At 38.1% G+C, this 27,493-nt stretch overlaps 1 protein-coding gene across 3 annotated transcripts in view; it reads left to right on the top strand.

Moving 5' to 3' along the window:
- Positions 1–7,655: 7,655 nt before the first annotated feature.
- Positions 7,656–27,493, top strand: part of SP4 (Sp4 transcription factor) — an 83,858-nt gene continuing 64,020 nt past the window's right edge. The window contains exons 1-3 of one of the 3 annotated variants that reach the window (XM_032873569.1): positions 7,656–7,820; positions 8,241–8,363; positions 8,870–10,424. In XM_032873569.1, the coding sequence (XP_032729460.1) occupies positions 8,292–8,363; positions 8,870–10,424 (1,627 nt within the window). In that variant the 5' untranslated portion in view covers positions 7,656–7,820; positions 8,241–8,291. Of the gene's footprint in view, positions 7,821–8,235; positions 8,364–8,869; positions 10,425–27,493 lie in introns of all 3 variants that reach the window. The other 2 variants (XM_032873558.1, XM_032873549.1) reach the window with 2 other exon arrangements.

Here is a 27,493-nt window from a genome sequence, read left to right as displayed (position 1 = left end):
TAAATCTAGAAGTATTTGAATAAGATAAGAGTACTTTTACTTGATCTCTGATTAATGCTCTATTAATTATAAACACATAAAATTTGTCTAAATAATCTCATATAGGAAATTAAATTCATTAATATTTCAAACCATATTCTTAAATTTACTATAATTAATTCTCACAAGGATTTTATTTTATTTTAATTTCTTTTTCAGATTTTACTTATTTATTTGTTTTTTGTTTGTTTTTAAAGGCTTCAGGCCCAGCAGGGAGCCCAACACAGGGCTTAAACTCAAGACTCTGAGATCAAGTCCTGAGCTGAGATCAAGAGTTGGATACTTAACCAACTGAACTGTGCAGATACGCCAAGATTTTATTTTTAACTTATCTCTACACACAACATGGGGCTTGAACCCAGAACCCCATGATCAAGAGTTATATGCTCCACCAACTGGGCAGCTAGGCACCCCCTTCCAAGCATTTTAAATACTCGAAATTGGCAAATTCACAGCCCTAACATGCAAGTGACATTTATAAAACAGCTATCAATCTTTGGAGCTAAGAAGGGCTTCAGTTTCTCTTAGAACCTGGCATTTTTCTCTTTTCTGATGAGAATTATACAACTAATCATGTTTCTCTACATGCTCGAGCTGCCAGGAAGCTCAACATTAAAATTAAAGCTCCGATAAGAGATACTTGTTGACACTGCTGGTTATCATATTTGTTTTCTCTTTTTTATTGACCCTGGTTTTTATTTCAACTTATATTTCACTATTTTATTACATATGACTCAGGTCTTTGTGAAAAGAAAAATGTTATCAATGAAAATAAATAAGGAAATAGAGCTGAATATTATTATTACTAGCTTTTCTTGGGATAGTTGAGAGAATCCATAACCATCATTAAAAATCAATGCTTGCAGCTACCAGGGAGAGTAAATGCTTATAATATTTGGTGTGCCCTCAGAGATGTACATATCTCTAACCCTACTCCTGGTGAATTTGATAGCCTGTTTTAATTCAAACCATTCCAGGTAGCTTCCAAATTTGGTATAAAACAATTCCAGTCATTTTGCTGTGACAGGGTTACTTTATTTTTACAAACCATGTACTGAAACTTTAAAGTTCACTGACTGAATAAATTTGTATTGGATACTTACGACGATCCAGGCATTATTCTGCACATTTAGGCTTATGTGTACTGGACAGGAAAGGGGTGGGTTGTGGAGATGTAGACGGTGGGTGGGGAGATAATAATCCAGTCCTACTCTAGAAGAGAAAACAGCTCTACCTAAATAGTACATAAGGTATCTTAACCATGTATAAAGAATATTTTAATGAACTAGGAAAAGCAATGATTTAGGTTAGTATTATCCTTTCTGAAAGGTTATAAAATAGGTTATACAGACTATATGGCAAAGAACCAAAGACAAATATTAGCAATATAAATGATAAGCAAAGGCTTAAAATTATCATATATATTCAGTTCCTAAAAATTGATAACAGAAAAACAATACCATAAGAAATTAAAGAGGCAAGGGTAGGAATAGAATATTTGCTGTACTGGGAAATGCACATGGGCACTAAGCAAATGCAAAGAGGCTCAACCTCTCTAGCAGTCAGGTAAATCCACTCTTCACCCATTAGAGGTGTAGTAATTTACAAGGCCGGGAATAATCAGTGCTGACGAAATTATAGGGAAATGAGTACTCACACTTACCAGGGGCATTTGTGAAATGAAATAACTTTCTGTACAATGATCTTACTGTATGTGTTTTAAATATGCATACACCTAGCAATAGCATTCCCACTGCTGGAAATCTTTCTGCTAAAATGAAAATACTAAACTAAAAGACAATCTTTGCAAGTATCAGTACAAGTAAGTTTATTGCAAATTGTTTTATGGTGGGGTGAAAATAGGAAACAACCTGAGAAGTTATCAGTAGGGATATTTTTATTGGATATAATATACTCCTACCATAGAGCAGTAAGTTCTATGAAAATAGTGATTTTGATTTCTGTATTTTGAACTGAAGATATGATCATTATATATTAAGGTTAAAAAAAGCAAGTTTGCATATATATATGTATCTATATGTCACATCCATACATGAAATTTTACATTAAAAAACACACATTATATATATGTATAATATATGTGTTTAATATAGAAAACTCGTGTAAGCCAGATAAAAGTGAGGAAGCATTTGCCAATTTGTTATTACTGCTTAGTGTTTGGAATGGAAGTAAATGGAAAGAGGGTTTTACTCTGTGTTTGGCTTACTGCAAATAATATCTCTTAGGAATGATATTAATAATGATTATAAAAATATAGCAAACATTTAATGAGAGTTTAAGATGTGGCAGAGACTGTCCTAAGAGCTTTTAATCTCTTAAGATGGTAATATTACCATCTTCACCATTTTCTAGACAAAGGAATGAGGCTCTGAGGGGTTGGTCACTTGTCCAAGGCTGCACTTTTAGGAACAGGCAGACCAGAATTTAAATCCAAGTCGTTTTTTCCCAGTGCTTATCTCCTTAAGCCAAAATCCAACGAAAGATTTTTTTATTAATAAAAAATATAAGGAGCACCTGGCTGGCTCAGTTGGTGGACCATGTGACTCTTGATCTTGGGGTTGTGAGTTCAAGCCCTATGTTGGATGTGGAACCTACTTAAAGTAAATAAATAAATAACAATAAAAATATAAGTTGAATATATGAAATTGGCATGCTTTGGAAAGTTATACTTGCAAACACACTGGGCATCTGTGTTTCCATGATGTTTAATCACTAAGTTTATACACAGTCTGAGGAAAATTATCTATGTCTTAACTACCACACTTACCAAATATCTTTCATGTTGTGGCAACAATGAGCCTCATTATACTCCTTTACACATACAAATTAATATAAAAATTAGATACATGTTTATACTATATCCATTAACTACTAATAGCTATAAGGGAATTATGTTATAGCTATAGGGGAATTATACTATACCCATTAACTACTAATAGCTATAGGGGAATTAATTATGTTCTCATATAAATTAACAATAATTGTAACTGGGTTAAAATCACAAATACCACATGAGCAATCCATGAAACAGCTATAAGTGTATATGAGGAACAGCAATGCCATCAACTCTTGCTAGAGAAAACACAATCAGTCTGAAGATCTATCTTTATTCACTATTTGACAATGTTAGTTACAAACACTCTTCATGGCTTTAAAAGGCCTACACATGTATAGTCATCTCTTCTACCCATTCCCCTATAAATGTTCTATATCCAGGTCCCAGTTACACTACAATTAAAATTTCCAAAACTTTCTCTGCTTCCTGAAAACAATTATTATTGGTACTTAAGATACCAATATAAAGGTTTTTTTGTACACTACCAGGGTTTTATCATGGTCTCCTAGATGTACTAATGAAGCTACTTGTTCTCTACAAAATATGCTCATTTCTTCTATGTCTGTTTCATAATTGGCTACACTCTCAGTTAATACACTTTGAAGCAGAGGTGCATGTTAAACTTTGACCTTTCTCTGATTTGGGGCCTCTCCAGACTTCTGCTTTCTGCTTCAAAAATGAAGTTTAACAATTATTTCAGTAAGAAGCAGGACATTTGGAATTGGTCTCTTTTATTCAAGTCACCTCTTATGTCTGGCCCTTGGTTTCTTTTCTGGTAAGTATCCTCTGGAGCTGCTTCTATCGCATTCATCTATAAGTATATTTATTGAAATTTTACTAAATGTATCCTCTGCGTTGTAGGGGATTAAAGCCTTGGCCTTTGCCCTCAACGAGCTAAGGGCCACACTGGGGGCAGTGAGCGAGGGGGCACAGAAGAGGGTGGTGGTTTCATTGTGATGGTATGAGCATTCAAGGATTATTGATTGAATGGTCAGTTGAGAAGCTAGTCCTAGAAAGTGAGGACCAGGAGATATTTTGTATCTTCTTTTTGTATCTTCTTTGTATATTCTTCCATATATAGACCAAGAGTTGATTTAGGAACGCAGAGCAATGCACAGGATAGTTACCTAGATTCTAGACTTGTTCTGCAGTATAATTGGAAATATGAACTTTCTGCTCCACAAAGGTGATAGGGAGGGGGAAAAGAAAGTCCAAAGGACACTGTTCTTTCAAATTCTGAAATGTTACTAGAATTTTTTTTAAGGGGCCAGAGTAGGAAGAACTAAGTATTTTTCTTTCTTGAAGCTGTTTCAGTTACTGTAATTAATTGATATTCAACTAATACATATTAATATGGCTCTAAAAGCTGTTGCCCCTGGACAAATGAAAAGTGTCTAAGGTGTCGAAGTCACCTCCCCATGCCCAACCTTGTTTCTACACTCTCTGGAGCACTCTACCCAGCAACTATAGGGGTAAGACCTGGCAGGGGGCCTTGAAGATACTGGTTAGATCATGGAGGCAGTGTTTTATCTCAGTAGTCAGTGCTCAGTGTTGTTAAACACTTTTAATAAAAATGTTCATTTTTCTCTGTGTATGTGTGTGTATGTGTGTGTGTGTACACATTGGGTCATGATAAAAAACAAAAAAAAAACGTGTGAAAGCCACTGTTCTATAGGCAATATGAATGTAGGAAGGAACCTTTTTAAACCAACTACTTCCTCCAAAGAAAAGACTACTCTGACCGGCCGAAGGTGGAGATTTTTGTTGAATTTATATTTATCTTACCTACATAGAGAATGATACTGGCTTTCCATCTACCACGTTGATATCAACTTCTTTAATTACATTAAGACTAAAAGTAAAATGATTTAAAAGAAAATTTAAGTATATCATTGTATAGGTGTTTCATAGCTTAAAATAGAAAGGTGGTATAAGAATAAACTGTACATCTAGCTAAACCTTCAATTAGATAAAATGATGGTACCTGAGAAGTAATAAATTCCACTCCCTGCCCTAATGGCTCAGCCATGGTCTTATGGCTCAGCCATGGATGAGAAGCTTTGGGTTAACTATTGAAGGGTAGCAGAATATGACATATTGATTATTTTGAGCTGTACGCACTTGAAAAACAGCAAAAGCAGAGAGAGGTTCTCTCAACCCACCTTATCTGCCTAAAGAAAGATCTCCCAAAAGGAACTCAGTTATCATAAATCTCCCAGGGAATTTCATCAACCATGGAAGACTGACTCATAGGAGAGGAGACTACAAGTTAAAGCATACCCAGAAAACTTTTTCACAAATTATCATGCCTTCCAGCTAACTGGCTACTGGCCAGTTTGTCTTCCCTAAAAGTTATTTGCCTTTCCCCTAAAAGGCCTACATCCCCTTTCCCTAGTGAGATATTTAACACTGAAAAAAAAAAAAAAAAAAAGATTTAACCTTGAATTTTAAGCCATTTTGGGGAGTTAATCATTTTTTTCCTGGGTTTCTCCCATGCATACATGAGGTATACATGTTAATAAAATTCTGGTTTTGTTGTTGTTGGTGTTGTTGTTGTTGTTGTTGCTGTCAGTTGTTACATAAGTCTCTACTAAGAAACCAGAGGGGTTTTCCTCCTCTATGGTGTGTTTCATGAATACCAGCAATACCACTAATCCATAGGGTACAGAATATTTAAAACACTTTGTAGATCTATACTAAATGGATAAGCATTCTTTTTTAAATCGGTGGTTCAGAGCCAGTGACACTGTCCCTCTGAAGCAGGTTTTGTAAGGTAAGAAAACTGCCAAGGAATGCCCCAATTCATAAGACTGCAAAATGTCTTCCTTCATTTATCATAGTGAATAGAAAAAAAAAAAAAAAAGACTCAAGAATAGACGGTTTATCTGTAAACCCAAGAAGCACTTTTGAGCTTCTATATTGCACATAGTGTTGGGGGGGCAGGTTATTTAAGGATCTTAGTCTCATTTTTTAAAGAAGGGGGTAGACAATACTATGTAATTCTTTATTTGAAATGCTTTGTCTTTCTGCACTGCTGGCTTTGTCATCAGCCAATGTTGCAATTACTTTAACAAGCAAAGGAAATGCCAGTCAAGTGCAGCACCTGGGACCTCCTCACCCTTGCAACATATTAAGCCTCACGCAGGAGACAGAAACCACTCAAGGCTGTGCGTGGAGGAGCCCAGGTGAAAAAGGGAGTGGGTGACTGTGAGCCTGGGTGTGTAAGAGCTCCTTGTCCCCAGGGCCAATGTTTATATTAGCAATTCACTTGCACCTTTGGTACACTTAATCAGGCGCTTATTGTATTCCATGGTGTTATCCTGACTTCAGGACTTTGAAGGACAGCTTTGAAGACTCAAGTGCATTTGACATGAAAATGCTTTGTGCAGCCAGATGTCAATTCCACCTGTCCAGAAGCTTATGCTGAACTGTGACCGGGGCTGACGCAGACGGAGCTGGGTTTTACTTCGCCTCCAGAACCTTGTGAGACCGACCGGTAAGAGCCAGAGGTCCGCCAACCACAGGGGCTGTTGGGCAAAATACGGTGAACCTTAGAAGGTGGGTCATTGCTCTGTTCCAGCAGCGAGGCCAGAGACAACAAATAAAATGGAAGATCCTTCTCTGTGGCAAAGCAGGCCTCTTATTTGAAACGGAAGGCCCGAAGGAGGGAGGTGAGCAAAGAAAGGAAAGGCAAAGGCACTGCTACTGGAAACCGGGTTCATTCAAACCCGGAGGACAGCAAACCCCGCCTCCCCACGCCGCCGCCCGCTCAATCGCCAAGCGCTCCGGGTGTGAGCTCGCCCCGCGGGGAGCGGCTTGGAGCCGAAGAGGCGGTGGCAGAGGTGGTTTGGGCAGCCCCGCGCGGCGGATAGGCCCAGACAAACAACACCCATTCCCCCTCCTCCTCGCTTAGTTCAACTCCCACTCGGCCCCGGCCACGCCCTGCCGCCACCGCCCCCTCGGGCAGCTTTCCGCTCCGCAGCCAGGCCTCGGTCGGGGGCGGGAGAGAAGGCGGTGCCACGAAGGGGCCGCCGCGGCCGGCGGAAACTACAAGGGCCGAGAGGCTTTGCGGCAGCGAGCCGCCCCCTTTCTCCCACCACTCAGCGCGCGTCACCAGGGGCTCAGCCAATGGGGACCAAGCCAGGGAAAAAGGGCGCCCGGGTCCGGATGCGCCTCAGGAAAGCCATGCTCCCTGCGCAGGGGCAGCAGGCAGTTCACCCGGCGCGGCGAGTCGTCGGTGGTCCGCACGCCCCCTCATCCGACCCACTCGCTTCCCTTGAGCGACAGCCCTCCTTTATTTCTTTAGTGGCAATTCCGAGGGATGCTGGAGCAGGTTTTTGAGGGGAGGGCGCTGGGAAATGAGTAGGGGGCGGGATATCCTGAGACAACAAGTTTGGCTGTATGGAGGGCCTACCGGCAGCAAGCCGGAGCTAGAACGCCGAGAGAAGGAGCACCGGAGAATCCAAGGGAGGAAAAGAAAAGCGGCTGAAAGGATAACCCCGAGAAAGGGGGTGGAGAGGAGGCGGCCCCAGCGCCCCGGCCCCCGGCAGGTCGGCGGCCAATCCGCTGGGGGAAGGGGTGGAGAGTCGGCGGCTCCGGCGGAGAGAGGCCGAGGGGGGTGGGGAGTCGGCCGGGCTCGCACCGCCCTGGCCCCGCCCCCGGCCCGCGCCGCCGCCCGCGCCGCGCGCCGCCGCTGTCAATCAAGGGCGAGTCAGCCGGGCTCGGGCGGAGAGAGGAGCTGCTACGCCACAGCCCAGCGGCGGCCATTCGCGGAAAAAGAGGCAGAGCCTGTGCCAGCTACAGCCTCCTCCGAGCCACCGCGGGCGGGCGGGACCGGCCTCTCCTCCCGCCTCGCCCCCACCCCCACCCACCTCTATCCCTGTGTCTCCGTCTGAGGGTTTGTCCTGTTAATGCGGGATGAGCGGTACGTATTCTCCACCCCCCTCGGTCTCCTTCACCGCCTCCCTCCCTCCCTCCTTCCCCAGACCCTGCTCGGTTCTCCCCCCTCCCCCGGGGCCGCTGAGATGCTTTAAGGGGAGGAGGAGAGGAAGGGAGGGTATCAGGGGGTGGGAAGGAGGGTTGTGTTTTGTCTTAATGTCTGAGAGAGAACAACCTTCTGGGTGTTGCTCTGGAGCGGATGGGTCGGGTTTCAAACCACGTTTTGTGATATCCCCCTCCTCCCTTCCCTCCTTCTCCCCCACCCCCTGCCGGTGTGCGTGGATCGCGGGTTTATGGAGATTAATGTTTAGGGGGAGGGGGAGAGGAGGAGGGGGGTAGACGAATAATAATAATCCTAATAACCTGTTGTCGTTGGCCGCGGGGGGGGGGGTTTGTTGCAGATCAGAAGAAGGAGGAGGAGGAGGAGGCGGCGGCGGCAGCGGCAGCAGCAGCGGCGATGGCTACAGAAGGAGGGAAAACCTCTGAGCCAGAGAATAACAATAAAAAACCCAAAACCTCAGGCTCCCAGGTAAAAGCAGACATATAAAAAAAATTCATCACGAAACGTTAGGGGAGAGAGGGAGTTATGTCCTTTAATTGCCCAGAACTGAAGAACAGAATACAAATGTTCATCCACTCAAAGCATCTTTCTGAGAGTGAGGAAGTTAAATTGTAAATTCATAAAGATTTCACATGTTTGAGGGATAACGTTGATTAAAATTACATCAGGAACTCAGACTAGTAGAAAACGGTGTGTATTTTCCCAAGGGCATTTTGAATTTATGAGAATATACTTGAAGAAAGTTTGTTAGAAATTTCCTTTTATTTGAACTTTATATATTACAGTATCTGCGTCCTTATTCTTGTCTTACTGCTTTTGTTACTATTTCTTTTTGATTTCTGTCACTTCCTAAGTTCTGAAACATAGAGCTGTCAAAATAAATAAATAAATAAATCCCCTTCCAACTACTAGTTCCACTAAATCCGCCCACTTTTTTTTCCCCCCCTCTCCTTTACCATCTCATTTTTGGGTAGGACTCTCAGCCCTCTCCTCTGGCTTTACTGGCAGCTACTTGCAGCAAAATAGGGACTCCTGGTGAAAATCAAGCAACTGGACAACAACAAATAATTATAGATCCAAGCCAAGGATTGGTGCAACTTCAAAATCAACCACAACAGCTAGAACTGGTAACAACACAACTTGCTGGAAACACTTGGCAACTTGTTGCCTCCACTCCTCCTGCTTCAAAGGAAAATAACGTTTCTCAACCAGCTTCTAGTTCATCTAGTTCTTCCAGCAGTAATAACGGGAGTGCATCTCCTACAAAAACTAAATCAGGTAATTCTTCCACCCCTGGTCAATTTCAAGTCATACAAGTACAAAATCCAAGCGGTAGTGTGCAGTACCAAGTGATTCCACAACTTCAGACTGTGGAAGGCCAGCAAATTCAAATCAATCCAACTAGTAGTTCATCTCTACAGGATTTGCAGGGTCAAATTCAGCTCATTTCTGCAGGTAATAATCAAGCTATACTCACAGCTGCTAACAGGACAGCTTCTGGGAATATTCTTGCTCAAAACCTGGCAAATCAGACCGTTCCAGTCCAAATTAGACCTGGTGTTTCAATACCACTGCAATTACAGACCCTTCCTGGTACTCAGGCTCAAGTTGTAACAACCCTACCAATTAACATTGGAGGCGTGACGTTAGCTTTGCCAGTGATAAACAACGTGACTGCTGGAGGAGGGACTGGACAGGTTGGCCAGCCTGCTACTACTACTGATAGTGGGGCTTCCAATGGGAGTCAGTTAGTTTCCACACCCACCACCACCACTGCTTCTGCCAGTACTATGCCGGAATCTCCCTCCTCTTCCACTACCTGCACAACCACTGCTTCAACATCTCTGACGAGCAGTGACACGTTAGTAAGCTCAGCAGACACGGGCCAGTATGCAAGCACATCAGCCAGTAGTTCTGAACGCACCATTGAGGAATCTCAAACACCTGCTGCTACTGAGTCTGAAGCGCAGAGCTCCAGTCAGCTTCAGTCTAATGGAATACAGAATACACAGGATCAATCGAATTCTCTTCAGCAGGTGCAAATTGTAGGCCAGCCTATCTTACAGCAGATCCAGATCCAACAGCCTCAGCAGCAGATCATTCAGGCTCTTCCGCCGCAGTCATTTCAACTTCAGTCAGGGCAGACAATTCAGACCATCCAGCAGCAGCCTTTGCAGAATGTTCAACTGCAAGCAGTAAATCCGACTCAGGTGCTTATCAGGGCTCCAACTTTAACACCTTCAGGGCAAATCAGTTGGCAAACTGTACAGGTTCAGAATATTCAGAGTCTTTCAAATTTGCAAGTTCAGAATGCTGGGTTATCCCAACAATTAACCATCACCCCAGTGTCTTCAAGTGGTGGCACAACTCTTGCTCAGATTGCTCCTGTGGCTGTTGCTGGTGCCCCAATAACTCTGAATACTGCCCAGCTTGCATCAGTGCCTAACCTTCAGACAGTGAGTGTTGCCAACCTGGGTGCTGCAGGTGTTCAAGTGCAAGGAGTTCCAGTTACAATCACTAGTGTTGCAGGTAAGCGACTGCTGTCTTTTCTCTATAACGTTCTTTCGTGCAGTTTTTAATAACAATTAGTTAAACTGGTTTTCTTTGCTAACTCTTAGGTTTGATAGAGACCTCTGAAGTAAACATTGTAAGAAATCGAAAATCACTGGAATGTTAATTGCCATAACTTTTGCCATCAGTGTGACCCAGTCACATCTGTACGTTTTAATACTAGGTTTTATGTGTGAAACTGGCTAGACACTTTTTTATAAATTTATTCTTCCATGGGTCAAAACTTCCTAATTAGAGTCCTAATTGTCTTGTATAATTTAGAGATCGTATTTGAATACACTTGAACTCTTCAGAAAGAACTCTAATAAGAATGACGTTTATATCTTCTTCAAAGGAAAGTAGGTTTAAAGCTGAATTAGTACACAGTTGTAAATCTGTTGAAGTTTTAATTCTACTTGGTAAAAAGGCTAACTTTTTCTTAAATTGGAAGTTCTGCTTCAGTATCTTGTTGCTCATGCTTTTGGGTTTTATTATACAGTGTTGTTTAAAAGTAGATGTTGATGCAGTTTTGAGATACAATTGTTAAGTTACAAATTGATTAATTTTTATGTCTGCTTTTCTGCTAAAACCAGATTTTCCCAGGATTTTTTAATAAATAATTATTCACTTATAAAATTATACTTAAATCTTATGGTTGCTATATTATTTATTGGTATTTTTAGTGTGAAGCTGTTGAAAGCAATTAAAAATGAAAATAGAATGTGGCTAATTCGAATTAATTGTAGTAAGGTCATTTTAAAAACCAATTATAAAGGAGTTATTTGTTATGCATATGAAGCCATTTCTGAAGTATTTGGAAAAGTAGTCTTACTAAGTATTTTAAATTTTCTTGATTTGTCTTATTTTACCTAATAATACCTTTTGTTTTCAGTAATTAAACATTTTTTTACTGATTTTGATTTGGTGAAAACCTAGCTGTGGTTTTAGCGCCTTTGATACTGTCAGATATGTTTAATCAAATATTTTTATTTTGATAATCTGAAATGAATAAGCACATCACTTTTAATGACCTTTCTTGAAGTTTCAGAAAAATTATGCAAGGGCTTTTGTTTTGTAGTTAATACCTAAAGTAGATGTATATATTTATAATTGGATGTTGCCAGATAGAGTTCTCTGATAATGAAGAGCAGAGATTATGTGTTTTATTTAGATGCTCATTGCCTCTAAACTAGATCTATCCAGTAGACTTTTCTGTGATGTTGAAGTGTTGTATATCTTATCCAGTGTGTTAGCCACTAGCCACATGCAGCTACTGAGCATTTAAAATGTGGCTCCTGGAACTGAGGAACTGACCTTTAAATTTATTTAATTTTAATTTAAATAGCCACATGTGATTAGTGGCTTCTGTATTGATAAAACAGTAACCTAATCAGAGTATTTTGTGTGTGGTACTTTGCCCCCTAAAGCTATTGCAGCACAATTTTATAAGTATTTCTCTGGATTACAATCCATAGCTTGCTTTGTTCATTCTCTTTTCCTAAAAATTGACAATATATTAAGTATTAATGAAAAATGTCTGGTTTTGGTTGGATGACAGTTTGCATTACCAAAAGTTATTTCACTTATATTTTGATTTGCCCTTTAAGCATTTGTGAATTATGATTAAGAGAATTGAATAATTTGTAATTTAGGTTAGGAATAGTTAATTTTTCTGTGCTGTAGTTGGTATCAGTTACAACCCAGAGTTTTCCCCCTTAACCATTGTGAGGGTAAGTCATTGATAGGAATGTGGTTTTCTGACTACCTAACTCAGATTTACTTGAATGATGCATTGTTAGGGAGGCAGGATCCACTTTCTGGACCTGTAACTTTTGGGGGTGTGGTCAAGGAATTTGCTTTTCAGACAAAATTTCCAGGTCATTCTAAATCTCACTGAAATTTGAGAACCAAGGATCTGGACATCTGGACATCTGAACCATAAAGCAAAATATGGCAGCAGATGTGTGTTGGAGCTAGTTCATGTGTGCCTCATAGAATGGATTTTTGATGGCAAAGAGAACTTAAGAGTTATTATTTCACAAGCATATATTGACTAGCAACATGCTGCGCACTCCCAATAGGTATGTTTAGTCTTAATTTTCAGAGCTAATACATATATATATTTTTTAATTTAAGGAGGTTAAGTTATTTGGGTGTTACTGAGGTATATCAGGAGATTTAAACTTTACCTAGTTGGATTTTTTTTCTCCTGAAACCAAAGATTTTAAATTTCGTTGATGTTAAAGAGTTTATGTTCTAATAGGTATGCTCAGTCATTTTAAGATAGCCATGTTATAAAGACCAGAATTGTACTAACTTCTACAAGTCAGTGCAATTAATCTGGTCCTAGTTGCTCATAGATTTTTACCTTACTGTTTAGTATAGTAGGTGTTTGACAAATGTTTGCTGAATAAGGTGTAGAAGGTGATGGAGAAGAGAGCAGTTTGGAATTGGGAGCAGTGCCCTTGGAGTGGTTTTAATGAAGCTGATGAAATGGCTCTATTTTCATTAATATCTTTTGGCTTCGAGTTTTTCAGACATTAAGAGTGGGATACCAGGTACTTTACTCTCTCTAGAAGAGGGAGAATGAGCAATAAATGTCCATATATCTCTTTTATAAATGAGACCTGGAAGTTCTGATCTTTTACTTTATGTCCCCACCTTTTGGTACTTTTTGTGTCTATTCCTTTCCCCTAAATGATATTATTTAGTTTTGTTTAATGGAAGATTTTTGCTTTAAATAGTTATGACAACCATTAACCAGACTTGAAAAGAAAATTATTAATAGCTGACTTTGAGAGAATGTAATGACTAGCTCAATAACAGTGGGCTGTAAGTTATCATGCATCCTCATGTCACTCTTCAAGAGATGCGGGAAGGGTCTGGATGATATGGACAGGAAAAAAAAATTTATATGATAATCAAATGAAACCAGTTCTTGAAGCTAAGGAGCTTCATACTTGATTTTATGAAATGAGAATGTTAGTGACAGCCTAGGGGGAGTCTCTTTCCTTGATACTGAATTCCACATAATGGGTTTCTGTGATTTGGTCTCCTCTCAGAATTCTGACTTCCAGGCTGAGTATCAAGCATTTAATTAGTTGGAATTGTAGTAGGAACTAAGTACATGTTCTCCCTACCTACTTAGGGTTTATTCCTTACTGGGATTGAGTTTGACAATGACTGAAGGAAAAGCAGAATTCCCTTTTTAAGGACAAAGGTAACATCGTACTGCTGGTTTAAGAACATCCTTTGTTTTAATTGATGTTTAATTAAGAACATCCTTTGTTTTAATTGCTCTAAAAGAACTACCTGTTTGCACAGTGTACTCAGGTAGCTAACAAGCCCTAAATAAAATGAATTTAAGGAGATATATCTCCTTAGTTAAAGAATTAGAACATGTAGGGACCATTGATACCTAAATCTGTAATTAACTTGCATTGACTGAGGATTTGATTTGGTTTTGGCTTTAATTGTCATCTGTCATAACAGATCATGTTTTTGGTTGATGGATGGGTCTGTCTGTCTTTCTTTCTTTCTTTTTTTTTTTTTTTTTTTTTTCCATTTCAGTGGCAATTCACATTTTTAGGCTAATTCCTACGCAGAGGAAGTTCAAACTCAAATATTTTGCTGGCCCTTCACGAACTTGACTAACCTTCATTTTGGGGGGATTTAAAGTATGAAACCTGGGATGTAGCACAATCAGGAAAGGAAAGCCAATTCTTCATAATTAGGGAAAATGGGGGCCAAACAAAAGAAAATGGGGGCCAAAGAAAATAATTGACATTTGTTTTTAATTTAGAAACCTAACAATTTAGTAGAATCAACTTCTTACACCAGACTTTTTTACAGAGCTACTAAAAGTAGAAGTTGGCTAGAATTTTAGTACTAATATGATTTTTCTTAGCTATATATGTTAATTTGGGTTTTCTTAGTAGGCATCTTTAAATAACATACATGTGTTGTCATATATACAGGTACATAAACGTATACGTGTGTTTGTGTTTGTAACGATACAAATACCTCCTGTGTTTGGTTGTTATTTCTGTTTTAAAAAAAGTCAGATGTGCTCTTGTAATTTTATTTCTTTAAAATCTTATAGTGTTATATATGGAATTTGTTATGGAAAACTTATATCTTGTACCCTCTCTAAGTAATTTAGATTCTGAATTAACAAGTTGGTTTTACCCATTAGATGATGTATGGCACAACCTTTAATATTTGTTGATGATGACATAACAGTATCATTACCAATTTTTAAATTTTTCACAGAAGATGAAAACATATCCATTGTAAAGCCACATTAATTTTTAGAAGGGCATCTTTGAGAAGGATTTCAGGATAGAGAGAGGTGCAAAGGGAAATAAGAGTTTTAATTATGTTTTTTGAATCTGAATCAGGGAACAATATAATAAGTAATACTTAAGGATATTGGAGCGGACATAAAAGCAAGTTGAAGAGGAAAAAGAAGGAAGCTTATTAAGAAGGAAGATGGGGAGAAAAAAGGAAGATGGGGGAAAGTGCTGTACATTCTTATGTACATTCTTAAATAACATAGATTTACAGGATGATAGAATTTAGTTTGAAAGGATCTTTGAGGTTACTGCTCACCAGTTGTAGCCTTTTGGTATCGCTGCTAAAGTCTCTTTATAAAGGAATTTTGTATTTTATTTTTCTCTTATTAAGTGAGAGCAGAAATACGGATCAGAGGTTCTACAGCACTACATGAAGTACTTGGGGATGACATAGTAATAATTGAGGGGGGATGGATGGGCTCTTCTGTACTCTTAGTTTTAAGATTGGCTGTTCATAATGCCTGTCAGTTTGCTACCTAATGAATGAGCAGATTGCGGCAAAGGGAAACCTGTTGAACCACAGATTGTTTATGTATGTATGTGGTGAGATAAGAACTTAATGAAATTGTAGTTAACTAATGTAATTTAAAGATAATTGAGTGTCTCTTCCCCTCCCTCATTCCTTTAATGGTATTTTAGAAATGAAGAAACTGAAGCCCAGAAAAGTTCAATTTCTTGTACTTTTTAGCACAGTGAGGACTAGAATCTTGACTGCTGCTCCAGTTATCTTTCTGCTATATTGCTGGCTTTGTTAACCAGTCTTTTGCTAGTAAACGAGTAAATGTAGTTGAAGTTTAGGGACCAGAGAGTATCTTGACTTTGTCTTTTCCAGATGGACTGTGTCTGTTGTCACTGGATATTCAGCTTTAGTAATTTGAATATAGTATTGGTAAAGGCACAATTCCCTAGGTCTCCTTGTTACTGAGCTTAATGGTGGAATCTTAGTGGTATTATTTCATCCTTTCTTTGAAAGCGCAAATTCAGAACTAATGAGATTAGTAAATTCTATATGTAGGTAAGCACATCCTCAGGCTCTCCAGATACTGAATCTTGTCCCAAACTATATTTGGAAATGGCTTTTTTTTTTTTAAACGAGACTTGTGGAGGAAGAAAACAAACATTTATTATTTACCTTAGAGTGTGTTAGGTGCTAAGATAGGTATTTTATATTATCTCATTAAAACCCACAATATCTTTGCAAGATGGTCTTACTGTGCCTATTTTACAGATAGCCTCATGAGCTTTAATTTCTTTGAGAAAATGTGCCCTCCAGTAAGTGGTAGAACCATGATTTAAAGTCATCTGTGATCCTGAGGTTTTTGTTCAGGAGACATAAGGTAGAAGGATGAGTTCACAGGTAAAGGCTATTTTTTATCCTTTTGTGTCTGATATGTCCTTATATCCCATAAAGGTTGGAAATAGGAATGTTGACTATGTAGTTAAAGTTTGTTCTAGTCCTAACATTCTGTGGCACTGACAGACAATTATGACTAAAAGTAGTTAAATGGTGAATAGAAACTGTTGTGGCTGCATGGAGAGCTCTGTGTTAGACTCACATTTTAAAATACTATACGTGGAAGGTAGAAGGAAGGACATAGGATTAAGAATGAAAACAGAGAGCAGCTTGACATTTTAAGAATAATGTCAGGAAAGCAGAAACTATAATAAAGTAGGTTTTTAAAATAAGTAAGGTTTCAGATCACAGCAAAAGACACTGCTTCAGCAAAATGGTGCAATATGAAGAAAAGATGGAGATGCTCCACTGTGCTTCTGTTAACCAGTAAGGAAAATGCACTTCCAGCTGAAATGACTAGACTTGTAACTCACTGAGATTATTTGCCCAAGGTAAGTAAGGAGATAAGGGACATTAGTTGCTTTTTGGATGTCAGAATGATCCAGATAGATGACATCCTTGGGTCAGAAGGAACTTTCAAATTCAGTTTCAGGCTGGTATACATAACTTAAAAGTTATGCAGCATGGAAAAAATGAGCATGAATTAAATACCTCACTTTTTGAAAACAATCTGTATTGCCGGCAGATGAATTTGATAACATCTTTAAAAAAGTCCCTGAGTGGATTATCCAGTAGTTGGCTTCTGAGCATTTAAAAAAGATTTCAGGGATCACTGGGAACCCTTATGGGTTCACTAAGAAAGTATGTTTATGTATTCTTCCTCTAGGGTGTCCAGAGGTGTATAGAAAAGAAAAAATGGCGCCACAATGTATTTTGATTCCAGCATTGATAGTTATGATTTCCTTAAAGGCTCATTCATACCTGGTTGCTCAATTATGTGAAAAATGACGGTCTACTTTAGTAGAAGTCATTGGTATTGCATAAGGTTCTATCCTTGATACAGTCCTGTTGAATATTTTTTACAAATACTATAGTGAAAACGGCCTATTTAATGAATTTAAAGATGAGGCAAAGCTGGGAGACTTTGCTAATAATTATGATGGGGATAGACTTGAGATTTGAAGTGATCCTAATACTCTGGAATGCTGGGTCAGAATTAGCAAGATAAATATAATAGATCCTCTGTTTAAAGGGGTAGGGAAAATTGTATATCCACAAGATGAAAAACCTCGGTTGGCCGCAGGACATGTGAAGGTGATTTAGGATTTATTGGCTTAATATGAACTAAGTAGAGTAAAGCTCCTCCTTTGCTTTGTGTTTGTGAGACCATTTCTGCAATATTGTGTTCATTGCTAGGTGTGGCACATTTTAAGTGAGACACTGGCAAACATATCAAGAGGGATTCCTGGAATGCAGAGTGTGGAAAACATTTCATTAGCAATAACTTAAGAGTGAGGGGTTTAATTGTTAAAACAAGAGAAAGTGTGACCACTGTCTGCCTTTTTTTTAAAATCTGTTTTGCTTGGCCTGGGAAACCAATAGAATATATTACACACAGGGACTAGTGCTGTAAAATAATGAGAGGGTTTGTTTCAGAGAGTAGTGCTTTTCCTGTTTTAGAGGCTGGATGTCCATCTATCAGACACTGCAGAATATAGAAGAATTTCTTCTATAGAAAGTTTGATTAGGTAAACTGTAAGTCTCCTAATCTAAAATTGAAGATTCTGTGAATATTTGATTATATGGTCCTATTCTGGGTATTTCCATCCAGCATATGGTGAGAGGTCTCTGTCTTAGTTAAACTTACATGACTGCCCAAATATTTAGGGATTGGGGATGGTGTTAAGGGGCACATTTACAGTTTTTCTTAGAGGGAGTATAATTAAGGTGAATCCTATTAAATAATATGTTTAATTTAATTCATAAGAGTAGATTTCTGTTCTTCACTGTTTGTTAGACTTAATTGCATTCTTAGATGCTATTTTTCTATGTTACTTGCACTTTTATTTGGTGATGCCAGAGTATTAGTATTTTTAAACATACATTTCATTGTCCAACATTGATTTGTAATTAAGATATTTTATCTCAGTAGGTCTTGTAACCGTGTTATGTTTCTGATACTGTCAGTTTAGTATGAACGATGTGATTACTTTTTCTTTAGTGAAATTGGAGAGCATTTGGAAAATCTAGGATCCTTAACAGCGTTCAAACTCTGGAAGCACTCACAGCTTCGAATTTGTTAATTTACCCTATGAAGTGAACAGATCCAATATCTCTTACTTTTTGGCCCAGAATATCCAGGACGTAGGTGTTTCTTCCATCCAAGTACTAACCAGGCCTGACTCTGCTTAGCTTCCAAGATCAGACGAGATCGGGCGCGTTCAGGGTGGTACGGCCGTAGACTACGTAGGTGTTTCTTAAAAAATTATGCAGAAAATACTAAACCCATCAGGCAAGATCACTGTGTGTTGAAGTATTTTCATATCAAAATAAAATCACAGCATTCTACAATCCATTGCTAAAATAAAAAGGAGAAAGGCTTAAAAATAGTCATTTGAGACTTGAGACCTGTTTAAATAGAAAACGTATTTACCTGAGATGTATGGAGGTTCTCTTTTCCTTAGGTATGGTAATAAAGTTAGGAATAGGGATTATCTGTTTTATCTGAGAGGTGTGGTTCAAGTAGTAGGTTTATTCCTACTGCAGGCATCTGTACTGAGAGGCTTCCTAGAGGACGGGTATTTTGTGATAGGTGTGGCTGAAAGAGGAAACCGGAGAGGCAGAGGAAAAAGAAAGTTTATTATACTCACATGTGCTAGAGAGACTGTCACTGTACACTGAGAGGGGATCGCATCAGAGGGAGTGCCAAGGGAGCTGGCTCAGCTAAGCAGGTGGGGAGCAGCGAGGGAGGACCCCTGGGCATATGCTTTTTTGGGGGAGGGGAAGTCAGGATGGAGTACACAAGAAAAGGCATGAGGGGATTTCATTTAAATGTTACAAGGTCACAGTCAGGGGAAGGTAAGAAGGGAAACCTTGCCGCAGGAGGCCCCCTTCCTATGCTGGTGCACGTGATTGCCTGGGCTGGGTGCTTGTAGCTTCCTTGAGAAGATGTAAATGCTGCAGTAAAACACTTTAAAATTTATAGTACAATAGGACTAGGACTTAGAACTCCTAAATTTTTACTCAGGTGCTGCTCCCCGTAAGCTTATGCATCCTGGGCAAACATGTTAAAATTGGAGTTTTGCCCTTTTCTCATTTGTAAATTAGTGGTACTAATTCCCTTTTTACCTCATAGAGTTGCAAAGATCATTTGACATAGTATGTACAAAAAAGGTTTGAATATTCTAAAGAAAATTGTACAGTTGACCCTTGAGCAGCGTGGAGATTAAGGGTGATGACCATCACATAGTTGAAAATCAGCATGTAACTTTTGACTCCCCCCAAACTTAACTACTAATAGCCTATTGTTGCCTGGAAGCCTTAGCTATAACATACAGAGTCACTTAACACTGTTTTTTATGTTGTATGTATTATGTATACTGTATTCTTAAAGTAAAAAAAAAAGTAAAGAAATTTCTTAAAAATCATAAGGAAGAGAAAATACAATGGGAGAATGAGTAGTTTTAGATGTGGATATTAGCTTGAGTTAAATATCAGATACAAAAGAGAAGGTTGTATAAATGGACTATCAGAAACCTTTGAAGTTCAGCTAAGGATGGAGAGAAGTGTATCTACAGGTGAAAAAATGTGATTCATTGTAGAAGAGCTAAGTGTCTGCTGCATGCTCTGTGTTAGACTCTGAAAGTACTCACTTGTCTTAAAAAGGTGCTTGTGGGGAGGTGAGGGTTACATGTGTGAAACAATTACAGAGCAGTTACAATTGCATGTGAAAGTTTACACTTAAATACTGGGCTTTGAGATAGGGAAAACAAGTTACGAGAATTCTGAGACATCTGAGATCAGTGGATTGGAGTAAACAAGGAAGGTTTTCTGTGGTGAAGACTTGAAACATGCCTTGAAAATTGTTGTGGAAAGTAGACATTTGAGACTGACGACTGATAGGTGAAGAGAGAGGATGTCTTGAGCCAAGCACCTGAACTTGAAATAAAAAGCATGAAGTCCTCAGGTGGAAGCAGGTAGCTAATACAGCAAGTGGTGTTCTCTCATCTGTGCTCCTAGTGTAGGTCTCACAGAGTAGCTCAGAGTACCCCAAGTGAGGAGCCTGCCACCTCTGCTTCAGAGAAGTTGTGTGTTTATTGGACTGTTTCCTAACGTTTTGTTTGAAGAAATAAAAATAAGTTTGAAAAATAGTCTAGTGGATGGAAGGGTTTGAATGGAAAGATTGGCAAAGCAAATGATACTATTAAGGTGTTTCTCTATAGATAAAAGTGTGGAACAGTTAAAATCAGGAGGTCAGTAAAAAAAACACGTTTTTGGAGTAATTTAGTTGTTGAATTCACAATGGCCTTTAGAATCACTGGCAGTGAACTTGCTTAATACAGAAAACAGGTTGTCAAACTTCCCTTTAGTACCGAGAATGTTGATCTGAAAGAAGTGGTAAGGGATTAGGTAAAAACATCAGGTTTGCTGGTTCTTTTCCTCTACTCCATACCAAGTATAGTAACAGCCATTCAGGAATTGAAGATGAAGTGAGACATGTTTGCTGCTCTCACAGAATATATTATCTGTTGCAGAGACATACTGTATTTTATTTCTTTGCTTTTAAGACGTACATTTTTTTTTAACATTTTAACATCTTTGAAATTGAAATGCATCTTATAGTCAAAGACATGTCATAATTTAATTAGCAGAATTTTTTTTTGTCCTTTACAGTCACTTGCATCTTGGACTCAGTGGGATGTGATGAATATATAGTTAATTACAACATGGCATTTGGTTTATAAAGGCCATGAGTGAGGTGTTCTAGAAGCCCACAGGAAAAAAAAAAGGGTTCTGCTTCTAGGGTTCCAGAAATGTTTTCATGGAGAGGGTTTTAACTGAGCAGGGCCTTAATGGGTTATTGAAGTTTGGCCAGGTCAGGATGAGGAAGGCCATTTTAAATGGTTATGTTGGATTTTACATGAAGTTTGGAGGTCCGTTTAAGAAGTTTTCTACAAATGTTACAAAATTCAGACTGGGATCAAGAAATATTAATGCACATTAAAGGTGAATTGTAAACCGATGGCAGGGGCTGTGTCTTTTAACAGTATTTTTCAACTCGCACATTGATGAATATTGCTTGGTACCTTATAATCCTGATAATTGAACTAGGGGAAAGGACACAGGTAGAGCACTTTGATTTCCTATGAGAATGAGATCAATAGGTCCTTGGAATAGATTCAAGATACATATTTAAAAAAGGAATGAGAGGGTTTATATTCGTAAAAGGAAAATTGATTAGTAAAATGAAATAGAAGGAACTTATAGCTGACTGTTCCATATGTTGTGGTAGATAGTTACAGGTGAGAATCTTAGCAGTGAAGGGAGTTTTGAGGAGAATCCAAAGGTATTTAAAATTTACAGGTTGTTTCTGTCCCTCCGAATTTATTATGTAGGTGCCTCAAAATGTAGCCAGAGAAGTTTTAGAATAGTTCTGTAAATAATGAGTCAAGTCACCATAGCTTTTTGTTCACAGAAGCGGAGCTGCTTTTGCACAGAAGTATAGGAACCAGATAGTGATCTGTGCTGTGGTAAGTGGGTACCTGTCACTGGTGTGGGGGTGGGAGAGGGGGTTGGAACATCCTTGTTTGGTTGTAGTTGAGGGTGCCTAGGCCAGGGAGCTGAGAAAGAAGAGGGAAGAAGAAAAGAGTAGGTGCATATGGTGACAAGTACTAACTGAATTTATATAGGAGACATGATTATACTTAAAGTGGTTTGTAAGTCCTATACAATTTCCCATACATTTAAATCTGCATGTGAACCTATTTGAGATGTTAACATTTGACGGATATTTTTCAGAAGTGCCACAAATTATGATAATATGCTTGTTGAAGCAGTAATTTGATTATTTTAATTTTATCACAGTTGTGATTTTATTAGTACAGTTTTATAAAATTAAAACACATTGTATTTTTATTTCTAGAATTTCTCTCATCCTTTGTTCTCATTGGCAGGATATCAGTACCTAAATTGATTCTTATGGTAGGGCAGATATATGGTTTTTGTAATATCTTGATAAACTTTTATCCATTTCATGAACTCTCATCTAGGAGACTACATTCATAAATTCAGTAACTGGGTTCTCAGCATCTGTATCGTGAGGCTTGATGTGTTCCTTAAATGATCAAATAACATGGGACTGAACTCCCTTTTCCATAATGTTCTAATGGGGAAAGAAATTAGTTCATTTTTCTTTTATGAATGAAACAAGTAAAAGGGTTCTTTAACTTTTACATTTGGCTCACATTTACTGCATATTTGTAGTGTGCCAGATACTGTATGCAGCACTTGATTTAATAACTCATTTACTCTTCAGAACACTGTATAAAGTTAAGAATTTTGGTCATATCCAAAAACTAAGGCCTAGAATGGTAAATAACTAGGTCACATAATCTAAACACTTTTTGTCTCTTTATGCACAATGTACTTTGTCCATTACTGCTTAAATTGTCTCTCACTATACACTCCCCATGTTCCACAGTGTGTGTTTCTTGTGATCATTTGTGGAATTAATTCATTGTTTCTTATGTGTCAAACACTGTGCTTAAACATTTTATGTATATTAACCCGTTTAATTTTTGCAATTCTATGAAGAAGGTAATGATGGTGACTTCAGTTTATGTAACAGGAAACCAAGGCTATCAGAGGTTAATACCTTGGCCAAGGTTATGCACCCCGTATGTTAGATGGCTACTAAGTGAAAGTACTTTTGATAAGGCTGGTCTGGGTGAACAGCACCATCACCTACCTTTACAGCGAAGCAATACTGTTTTAAGTAATTTACTGTAATTCGTGTAGTATTTTCAGTAAGGCATTGATTCCTATATCTTTAGCTGAGCACTCTACTCTTTATCTCTCTTTAGGGGCACAGGGCATAAATGCCACACAGAGGATTAGGGGGAAAAAAAAGATTTTATCACTCTGTGTATCCTATGTTGATTGGGAATTTGAGGTTAGCAAGAACATTTCCGTTATTAACTATATATGTACCATAAATCAATTTTGAATGAGTTTTTTTTTAAAAGCATTCTAAGAATATAAACCATAGAGGAGTCTTATATTTTGTTTTCACTAATACTTATGATACAGTAATACTAATATTCACTGTAGTGTATTAACAATATTTAATATGTAACATCACTATATTAAGCCTTACTAAATACAATTAATATAGAGTAATTATATATATTTTATGTTATTATACTGATAGACAATTTAATAAAATTATCAGGTATGTAAAAAAGTGTATGCTTTATGAGGCCTGTATTTTATGACTTGCTTCCTGATCAGCATGTGACATGTAAGTAGATAGGAATTTAATTTCTGAAGGTAATATTAAGAAATGACTTTAGGAGACCAAAAGACAATAAAAATTTTATGTGTTGAATTTATGTTCTTCACATAATTCTTTTGTCATTTTTGTGTACCATTAGTTCAATTGACAGGTGCTTTAACTTTATTATTGTTGTCTAGTGGATAAATAATAATAAATCGTTGATTATCTGCCATTGTATACCTATTGTATACCAGACATGCTGGTAAAACAAAACAAAATGCTGCTGGGGAAGCAAAACAGACATGTTCTGTAATCATGGGTCCTGTTCTTTATTTTAGGTGAATTTTGTTTTATCTCAGTGTTAGATTATTACTGTTTTTTAATAGATGAGGAAATCACAGCTCAGAAAGGTTAAATTATTTGCCCAGTGTTAGAGAATTAGTGCATTTGCATATTGGGAAAAGAACCCAGATTCCATCTGGCTTCAAAACTCTTACTCCAGTTTAATCCTAAATCTTTGCAGCTAGGAAAATTAGTTTTTAGGAAAAGTTTAAAAAAATTTTTTTTTCTCTTTTTTGAAGTAACTACCTGGATGGCTTAGTTGGTTAAGCTTCTGCTTTCAGCTCGGGTCATGATCCCATGATCCTGGGATCAAGCCCCACTCTGGGCCCCTGCTCAGTGGGGAGTCTTGCTTGTCCCTTTCCATCTGCTCCCCCCACCTCCCACTCGTGCTGCTCTGTCTGTCTCTCTTGCAAATAAACAAAATCTTTTTTAAAAACTAAAATGAAGGAGCACCTGGGTGCCTCAGTTGTTAAGCGTCTGCCTTCAGCTCAAGTCATGATCCCAGGGTCCTGGGATTGAGCCCCGCATCGGGCTCCCTGCTTGGCGGGAAGGCTGCTTCTTCCTCTCTTACTCCCCCTGCTTGCATTCCCTCTCTCACTGTGTCGCTCTTAAATAAAATCTTAAAAAAAAAAAAACTAAAAGTAACTGGCAATGAAAATTGAAGACCAGTTTGCGTTTTACAAGAGATGGATAGATTTGAGTGAACTTATAGTCAGTGAGAATGGAGTAAATTTAGTTTAGTCTCTTTATTTTGAAAAGATATGATTGAGTTCATTTTGCCTATCTCTAAGTTTGCGTGTGTGTACACATTTACATATATACATTTACTCGTAAACATTGAGTAAAAACTTCAGGAGATTATATTCTATATTTGTGGGCCTATTCATCACCTTCCTTGTTCTCCCAACACTGTCTTTTAATTAAAGATACCAACTCATTTTGGGGTAGTTCTAAAAAATTAATGTGTACTTCTTCACGCTCCCACCCCTACCCCAAATCACAAAGAAAACTTGATTGTTGAGATCAAATTATTCACAGCTTTCATGTGCTTTTAAAAAGATTCTCTGGTAGTTCTCTGAACAGGTAGTGATAACTATGTATAATTTTCAAACTGGAAGACAAACATGTTTCATTCCATAAGCAGTTTGATGAGCAGAGGTAACCATGATATATTTAAGAAAAGAGTTCTGTTGCTAGGTAGCAGATTAACTCTGCCGCTATATAGTTGTGTCACCTTTGGTAATGGAGGTCTTAGTTTTTTTGTTTTGTTACAATGAGATATTTGTTTATGTTTTTGTAAAATAAGATATTTGAGATATTTTTTAGTGTTAAAATTTAAAAATTTTAAGCACAAGGATGTGAAAACCAAATTGAACTTAGATTTTATTTTATTTCTGTGAGCCAAGAGGAAAACAGGAAAAATATCATTTTACTGTGTTTCTAGTTTTTAAGTCAAGTGATTAGTTTTGGGAGTAAAACTGTGAATGAGATATGTCTATATTTCTAAATATGTAAGGTTTTGTTTTTGTTTTGGCAGATTTTTGAAGCCAAATCTAATATTGAGTCCAATGTTGTTGTCCTTTAAAAAAAAGTCAGTCATTTAAGTTTGAGTCATTATTAAGGATTTGCAGAATTTTTAGAAAATGGTAAGCTACCATCCTTTTAAACTAAGCACATGCCTAGCCTTCAGCAGCAGCAAAAATGAGGGCCAGGGCTCTATACCCTTGGGCATTCAGATTAGCATCTGGGAGCTCATCTGACTCCTCAAAATGCCCTTGCCAGTGGATATAGACATTAAAGATGCCTGGTCAGAGACCAGCTGCCCTTTAAGCCAAGGAGTATGCTTGCTTAGGACTGAGCTCTTCTGGCCAACAAGCAGCATAGATAGCCCTGTGAGAATAAATGTTGTAGCCACAGTTAACTTCACAGAGAGCTCCCTTGCCCAGTATTACCTCCTAACTTTTCCAAAAGCTAGATCCTTATCTTCACACCAATGATTTTACTGCAGTCCTTGTCACCTCATGACTTAGACTTTTAGTCAGCCTGCCCCTGGGATAATAGAGTCCAATCTAGAAATATAGAAGTAGAATAGTTAGGTGGATCTTTATATCTTAGTTTCAAAGGAGAAAACTTTTTACTGCCTGTTCTGGAAGGTGAAGGATATGACAGCGGATTTCTAGTTCAAAGATGTCTCATAAGAGCAGAATTATCTTCATCTGCTGGAACATTAGAATTTTAAGCTTAAAAGTATTAGAGTAGGAAGAACACCATTCTCAGCCTCATTTTCAGCGCAGTTGGCATTTAATAACAGATTCCAGTTGTTACCTTCTGAGGAAAGTACTTTAAATGCTGGATCATGCTAATGTCAAAACGTATTTATAGGATGTCTCCTGTGGAGGTTTTTTGTTTTTTGTTTTTTGTTTTTTAAGGGTGGAGGGGCAGAGGCAGAAGGAGAGAGAATCTCAAGCATACTCTCTGCTGAGCTCAGAGGCTGATGTGGGGCTCTGTCTATTGACTCTGAGACCATGACCTGAGGTGAAATCACGAGTCAGACAGTTAACTGAGTGAGCTACCCAATGCTTTTTTTTTTTAATTAAATAGTGACAAGATGGATTTTTCTTAAAATTAGTTTCAAAGGCACTTATAATATATGCTTGATTTCATTTGTTAAGTTCGTTTAAATTTTATGGAAATACTCAAAAGTATTTAGTTACTCCTGATTACCAAGAAATAAAAGATACTTTGGAAATTATGTCTTAGGTTATGTGGGGTTGAGCACTCTACTATCGTACAGAAGTTTAAAACACACACACACTGTACCCTCAAATACTGTTAAAAGTACCCCAATAAGTTATTTATGTTTCTTTAGTTATTAAGAATCCTGCATGCTTTTCTGTGTGTTAGAGGCCATTGAGCAGTCAGTTCTCAGTGGTTAGGTTAGCATTTTTTTCTACATGATAATACGGTAGCTTTAACTTAAAATTAAGGAGATGTTGTGAGTGCTGGTGAGAATAGCAGTGGACAAGAATCAAGTCCCGGCTCCAGTCCCCTGGTCTGCCAGTTACTGTCTGTGAGATGGTGATGTCCTTTAGCTCTCTGAGCAATTAGTAAACACCTGTAAAATGAAGACTGTGCCTATTCCACAGGGTTTTTCTGAGGATTAAATGGAATAATATGTGAAAATGTTTTTATAAATACCAAGGCACGAAATAGATGTAAAGTATTATTATAAATTTACCCTTATTCTTTTCTTCTAAATTAATAGTGTGTGTATTTAGCATTTTGCAGTCTCATTTTCTATTACAAGGTCATTTTTATATCTGTAGCATATAGTACAGTGCTAGTACATACGGGTGTTCAATAAATACCCAGAAGAAATGAGAGTTCTCTGTTACCCAGCTTAATTGGATATGTTAACTGTGGTTTTATTTTCTGTATTCTCATGTTTTGACATCTGGGGCCTTGCTGCCTCTGGAAAGGACTGCCCCTTCCAGGATTAATCATTTCATAGAGATAGTAAACAGCTGCCCCTTGTATGTGCTTTTCAAATACAAACCAACCA

The sequence above is a fragment of the Lontra canadensis genome, unplaced genomic scaffold (genome assembly GCF_010015895.1).
Source record: "Lontra canadensis isolate GAN:19392208 unplaced genomic scaffold, GSC_riverotter_1.0 scaffold2, whole genome shotgun sequence".
NCBI classification, from domain to species: Eukaryota; Metazoa; Chordata; class Mammalia; order Carnivora; family Mustelidae; genus Lontra; species Lontra canadensis.
This window is presented reverse-complemented; position numbering and strand designations above follow the sequence as displayed.